This window comes from Gavialis gangeticus, unplaced genomic scaffold (assembly GCF_001723915.1).
Source record: "Gavialis gangeticus isolate Ggan-Ray unplaced genomic scaffold, GavGan_comp1, whole genome shotgun sequence".
In the NCBI taxonomy this organism is placed as follows: Eukaryota; Metazoa; Chordata; order Crocodylia; family Gavialidae; genus Gavialis; species Gavialis gangeticus.
In genome coordinates, this window is record NW_017729022.1 from 131,416,515 (window position 1) to 131,423,310 (window position 6,796).

The following is a 6,796-nucleotide window of genomic DNA, read 5'->3' on the forward strand; positions in this document are numbered from 1 at the left end:
GGGCAGTAGCTGGCTGGATGCAGAATGGGTCCCTCCTGCCCACCAGTAGCTACCATGAACCTTGCAGTAACAGGCAGGTGCGGCAGGACTACACAGGCAGGGTCTGTCTGGCCCAGGACAGAGGGTGTTTGAATATGGCTCGTCAGCCCACTGGGCAATAAAAAGTTCATGATCTGGCCCCCCATTCAAAAAGATTGGACACCCCTGTTCTTGACCATAGCCATAATAGCTCTCAGCAAATGGAGGTGAAATCACAACTCTTAACATACAGCATTTTTCTTTTCTACAGCCCCACTTCCCAGATGTCCTGCTGCAGCCAGGAGACGAGTACAACCACACAACTTGGTTCAGGTTCTCTGCATCTTGAGGAAAGTCAGCTCAGCACCCAAAAGCAAACAAACAGCAATACGTGCTCCGTACATTAAGCAAAATCCACTAAAAATGGTGGAAGGATCTTCCAAACTACAATAACATTAGGCAAATGTGACAGAGGCAGGGACTTTCCCTGCCTGGGGATGGGTTGGTAGAAGCACTGTGGTTGCTTCTCTATGCTAACTTGACTGTTTCCATGGAAACCACTGGCAAAACTCTGGTTGATTCCAGTGAGCGGGGGAAGTAGGCCAGCCGTGAGTGCTTTTGAAAGGCTCCCCCCAACAGCCCTAGTCGCCACTAAATATCTTTCCTGTCACTGACAGGCTTATAGCCCACTTTCTCCCCTGGCATTGAGTTAGGTCCAGTCTTTGATGCAATGTGAAGCCTCCAAGTCATCCTGCTCCCCCACACACTTGTCAGGTTGCTCCTGCTATATTTGCCTTGTTTTCACCAATTCAGTCCAAAATAAAACCTTGAATTTGTAGTGCCCAGAAATGGACCAAAAATAATCAACCCATCATTCCTTTTTCTGGGCTGTCCCTGACTGTCCATCCTCCTTGGCTCTGTCTGATCTGTCTGGTCTAATCTGGAAAGTTTTACCTGTACCTGGGTTAGGTAATGTTTTACCAGTAAGTACACCAGTAGAACCCCTCATATGGGCCTACAGGTGACTCACACATGCTGTTCCCCTTCTTGTCTAGGTATAGTTAAACAATACAACACACTAGTATAACTAGTACAACATTTGCCCCTAGGGACAGATGTTCTCGCTCTTGTAAGTAGGAACTAAAGCCAGTGGGACTATGTGAATGAAGGACTGAAGGGACTACTCCCAGGTACAAGGATTTGTAGGACCAGGTGCTTTTGAAATAAGTAAAGCCAGCCTTCTCTTTCAACAAATAATACTCGCGGATATAATCTCAACATGTGTCCTGTTCTGGCCGGAAGGAGACAGCTTTGTGAAGATTAAAATCAACACACCTCTGTTTCTTTAGACCAGTGCTGTCTAACGTCTAAGCAGCTGGGGTCTGCACCAGCAAAGGCAGTGGGTCCCCACTTCACTACAGGAAATGAAGGACCTGTGCGAACCCCACCCCCCCTTCACTGTGCCATGTGCATGTGCCTTTCCCTGTCCTAGCCCTCAGCACCCCAACTGCAGGTGCCCTGGTGCTGTGCTGTGCTGCTCCATCTCCTGAAGGGGGCAAGAAACAGAAAGCAGAGAAGGGAAGGGAAGGGGAGTGCCAAGCCGCTGTAGGCAGAGCAATAGAGCGAGTGGCAGTTGAGTGAGAGCCTGAACGCTGCACGTGGCCTGGGAGCTGCCAAATGGGTAGCCCTGCTTTAAGCTTATGTTATATTCACTTCATTCCTATTACTGATCACCACCTCAGTGTGCTTCCCTAGGCAAGATCGTTATTGCTCGCTTTCCTTTTACTCCTTCAGTGAAAAAAGAACTTGTAGCTTGCAGATGCCCCAGACCTCAAGTGCAAAGCCACGGGGTGTCCAGTGGACAGAGTGGGAGTTGTATACGTAAAGGCAGCTTTGCCATCCTATCTTGCTGAATCCAATTTTTCCTGGCCAGGACCCAGCCTTAGAGCTTTTTTAAGCTGTGCTGGCTGCCAGGGCACCTGTTACCAAAAGTCTGTTCTGTTAGAGCTCACAGACTAATCAAATTACTCACAGGCCTGCCAGCCATGGGAAAGGAGCACTCTACCTGGCAGGGACAGTCAGAGGAAAAAGGAGCAATGCAGCAGTATACCTGAGCTCTTCCACTACCCAGACCCCATTCATGGAATCCAGCTCTGATTTCACCTCCACGGGGCCAGCCCAAGTCCTCTACAAACACTCCTATAATTTTGGTCACAGGGTGATGAAACAGGAAGTAGCTTTCAGTCAAAGAGCTGTCAGTCAGGCCCTTCATTTTCTGTACCATCCTCTTATCTCTCTCTCACACAGTCTGTTCCTTCCAGCTACTCTTCTTGTTGCTCAGTTTTCTTCCATTTGAGATTTTCCTCCAGAATGGCGAGTCTTAAAAGGCAGCTGATTTTCACTTGGGCCTGATGTGACTTTCTGTATAGACAAACTTCAGAGGAGCTGTATTTTTAAACTAATGCAACACAGCCCTCTGCAGACACGTGTTTCAAGTTTAAAAGTTACTTCCCCCAATTTAATTGGAACCTTCCCCCAGTCAAATCATGGTAAGAAAATAAAAAAGATCCACCTGGAGTTTCATAGTTGGTAGGGTCAGAAGGGGCCTGAGCGGATCATCAAGTCTGACCCCCTGCCACGGCAGGAAAGAGTACTGGGGTCAAATGACCCCAGCAAGGTGTTCATCTAACCTCCTCTTAAAGACCCCCAGGGTAGAAGGAAGCACCACTTCTCTTGGAAGTTGGTTTCAGATCCTAGCTGCCCTGACAGTGAAGTAGTGCCTCCTTGATGTCTAGCCTGAACCTACTCTTGATCAACTTGAGCCATTATTCCTAGTTACTCCTGGTAGTGCTCGGGGGAGGAGGCCCTCTCCCATTACCCGCTGGTCCCCCCAGTAAGTTTATAGATGACCACCAGATCACCCCTCAGCCTTCTCTTGTGGAGGCTGAACAGGTTCAGGTCCCATAGCCTCTCTTTGTAGGGCCTGCCCTGCTGCCCCCTGGCCATGCAAGTGGCCTTCCTCTGGACCCTCTCAATACTGTCCTCATCTCTCCTGAAGTGCGGCGCCCAGAACTGGATGCAGTACTCCAGCTGCGGCCTGACCAGTGTCGCATAGAGGGGGAGGATCACCTGCTTGGACCTGCTTGAGATGCATTTGTGGATGCATGACAAGGGGCGGTTGGCCTACTGACCGCATCCTCACATTGGCAGCTCATATTCATCCTGGAATCATTAATGACTCCAAGATCCTTTTCTGCCTCTGTGCTGACGAGGAGGGAGTTCCCCAGCCTGTAGGTATGCTGCTGGTTCTTCCTCCCTAGGTGCAGTACCCTGCACTCATCAGTACTGAATCCCATCCTATTCTCATCCGCCCATCCGTAACCTGTCCCTCCCTTCTAGCGTGCCCACCTCTCCCCACATCTTAGTGTCATCCACAAATTTGAACAAGGTGCTTTTCACCCCCTCATCCAAGTTGCTGATAAAGATGTTGGACAGTGCAGGCCCGAGGACCGAGCCCTGGTGGACTCCACTGCCCACATCCTTCCAGGTCGAAAATGATGCATCCATGGTTTAATTAGATCTATCTAAATTCACACCTTTGGCTAAGCATAACTATCTTCTGTTCATATCCCCTTACACTGCCATGGTCTCTAGAGCTAACAAGTTGTCTGGCTTAGTTTCTAGCTGTTCTTACAGGTTCCCAGATTCTTCTTCGCAAGGAATTGTGATGCTTGTAACATCAGCTTGAAGGAAGATTGAGCCAGCTGGGAAACTTTTTAGATGCAGGTCAATTTCAGATACAACATGGGCATTAACAATAACCCCCACTATCCCTCATGGTCAAAGCATACAGCTAGTTGGCTGTATCAGACAGCCCAAAGCAGTGTGCTAAGACAGCTTTGAGTATTTCTGCACTTCAGGATATCTGCACATTCAGACTCACATTCTTGTTGATGTCACCCTTTTTCTCTGAAAGTATCAGCTGCCACTTTAGCAGCACAATAGCACCAGAAGTCACCACTGCTCCCATGCCTTCCACTGCCCCAGGTGTCTGGCTCTGCAGCCAGTCATCTACGGACATTGTTCCTGCGTGTTCTTACCAATCTGCTTTCCAGATGGCACTTGGTTGTTCTGTTCGATATTTAATAACCCATTTTCCTCCTGGATTGTCACACACAGACAGCACAGCCTGACCAGCTCTATACTGCCACCTCCCCCCTGCCAGAAATACGGTTTGCTTCTGCTGCACAGCAACCGAGGGAGCACTTACACACCTTGAGTGCATTTGGTGGGGGCACTCTAAGTTCCACACTTCCAGCCCTAGTAAGACGACTAGTTCCCATTGCAGTGCTCACCCAGGCATTCATGGGGTCAAGATGAGTATCAGGAGTACACCCAACACCTCAGACAGTGCTGCCCAAAGGCCCAGACACCTGGCAATGCTCCCATGTTGTGCCTTGGTGACACAGCAAAGCGAGGCACTTGCCAGCACTGACCCTACCCACCTCGCCCAATCCCCTTCCTCTAAAAGGGGGTTCCTTTACAGCAAGGAATAGGTTTGTGGAGGGCTCCCAGGATGTGGCTGTGACTACAGCACCTCCATCTGTGGTTAGCTCTGAGCAGCCTGCCACACAAGATGTTCCACCAGATGTCCGGGGAGAATTCCCAGAGATATATCTGGCCAGTGATAGATCCAGAAGAATCCGAGTACCAGTCCAGTAACTGACCAGCTACATTTGTTTTATGAAAAGTGGTGGAGGAAGGTTTCCTGGAAGGTGGCCATTTCATTCAGTTGAGAGGATGTTGGCTTTGCTAAGATCTGACTGGCTTTAGCTAAGGGTAGAAGTCATGGAAAGTAGTTATGCAACACCTTGCTCACCACCTCTATATTGTACCCATTGCCGCATGCCCCAAGTCACCCACCTTATGAAATGCACAAACTAAAGAAGTATTTCAAAGGATTGCTTTTTATATTTTAATGATGCTAACTTGGCCACTTGCCTCTCAGAAGGCATAGGCAAAACCAAGGATGTTTTTCTCCAGTGCATTGTCAGAGTTTGTAAAACTTCCTTTTTCACAAATGAGAGTTGAGACGCGTGTGGAGCTGTGACGTTACCTGCATATACCCACCACCCAGCAGCAAACATTTGTCAGTACTAAAAGCTACCAGCAATCAGCTCTGTCCTTGTACGCTGTCCCAGGGGAGGGGGTTGCTGCTTGGTTTTTGGTCAAAGAGCTTCTATCACATTTCCAATCTGAGGAGAAGTCACTGAATCCCTCAATGTCAAAGTCCAGTATTTTTGGCTCTGTTGCCCCTTTCCAGAACTATCAGTCAAATGGTGCTTACCTCAGCAGCTCATCAGGGTTCTTAGTAAGCGGAGAACTACATGTAAATTGATCTGGCAAAAAGAAAATTGCCTTTAGCCAATGCAGTCCACAAAATTAATCAGGCACAAAATACTCTCAAATGCATTAGCAATCTTACTCCAGGATGTCAAAAAAACAACAAAGAAAGCAGCACTTTAAAAGGTTGCACTTTAAACACCCTGTCCTAGGACAGGGTGTTTGCCAGTCATCATCAGCCTCGATGACACACCTCTCAAGGCAGTGAACAATTTCTGCTAACTTGGATCCACAGTGAGTGACAACCAGTAACTGGATGAAGAGCTAAATGTAAGCATTGGAAAGGCTCTTCAAATGAGTCTGGAACAACCCAAAACTTATAATCAAAACTAAGCTGTTTATGTACAAAGCCTGCGTCCTCCATGTCCTTATGTATACCAGTAAGACATGGTCAACATATGCATATCAGGAAAAGAAGCTGGACAGCTTCCACCTATGTTGCTTACAGCACATCCTTAACATCAAGTGGCAAGACACAATCACCAACATAGAAGCCACTGCTAAAGTCAACCTGCCAACCATCACACTGCACTACTTAAACAGCAGCACCTACACTGGCTTGACCATTTCTTTAGGATGGAAGATGGGCACATCCCAAAGAACATCGTATATGGGTAAATTGCAGGTGGGGAGAGAAGAGTAGGATGCCTGAAATTGTTTCAAAGGCACCTGAAAGCAGGATATGAAGGCTTCTGGAATCAACGCAAACCTTTGAGAGGCCTTAGCAGGAGACAGGACAAAGCGGTATTCCCTTAATCATGGCGTCCAACATCACGAGGAATGGTCACTCGAATTACAACAGAAACACAACCGAAGAAAACAGCCTGTCAGTACAGTAGCCCCTAACTCTATGTACACCTGTAACCACTGTGGTTGGACCTGCAAGTCTAATATTGGTCTTTACAGCCAAAAAGAAAATGCACCACCAACCAATAGAATAGCTGCAATATCCACCATCACTCGCTGATGAACAAATGCCATTAATGTACCAAATCATATTTTTTTAGTATCTATCCATAAGCTAAATAGCTCATGCATTAGCAACTGATCATTCATTCCAAATGCTAGGTACAGTATAGAAGTGAGCACATACAGAATCCCCGGTGTTCTATTTCTGGGCCTGTATTGCTTATAGGGGCACTTTCCAGTTGTGTGAAATGGTTAAGGCAAGGTTATTAAACATACAGCCCACCAACTAATTTGATCCATGAACCTTCTCCATCCAGCCTACTAGGCTACCAGAGGGCACTGGAATTTGGGTCTTTTGGCCTCAGTGAGCATGGCCACTGGCAGCAAGCTTGACTCACTGCAGCCAGACCCCATACTTTTGCTTACCCCACCACCTCCTGCACCACCCCTGCCAAAACCTGTCATC

At 47.8% G+C, this 6,796-nt stretch overlaps 1 protein-coding gene and 1 long non-coding RNA gene across 2 annotated transcripts in view; one reads left to right on the forward strand and one right to left on the reverse strand.

Annotated features, from left to right (window-relative positions):
- Window positions 1–1,368, forward strand: part of GALM (galactose mutarotase) — a 46,235-nt gene extending 44,867 nt beyond the window's left edge. Inside the window, exon 7 of the mRNA XM_019516179.1 lies at window positions 290–1,368. Coding sequence (XP_019371724.1) covers window positions 290–367 — 78 coding nt within the window. The 3' untranslated portion in view covers window positions 368–1,368. The remainder of the gene's footprint in view (window positions 1–289) is intronic.
- A 4,910-nt stretch (window positions 1,369–6,278) lies between these two features.
- LOC109296687 overlaps window positions 6,279–6,796 on the reverse strand; it is a 6,072-nt gene continuing 5,554 nt past the window's right edge. Inside the window, exon 2 of the long non-coding RNA XR_002097023.1 lies at window positions 6,279–6,788. This is a non-coding gene — a long non-coding RNA (uncharacterized LOC109296687). The remainder of the gene's footprint in view (window positions 6,789–6,796) is intronic.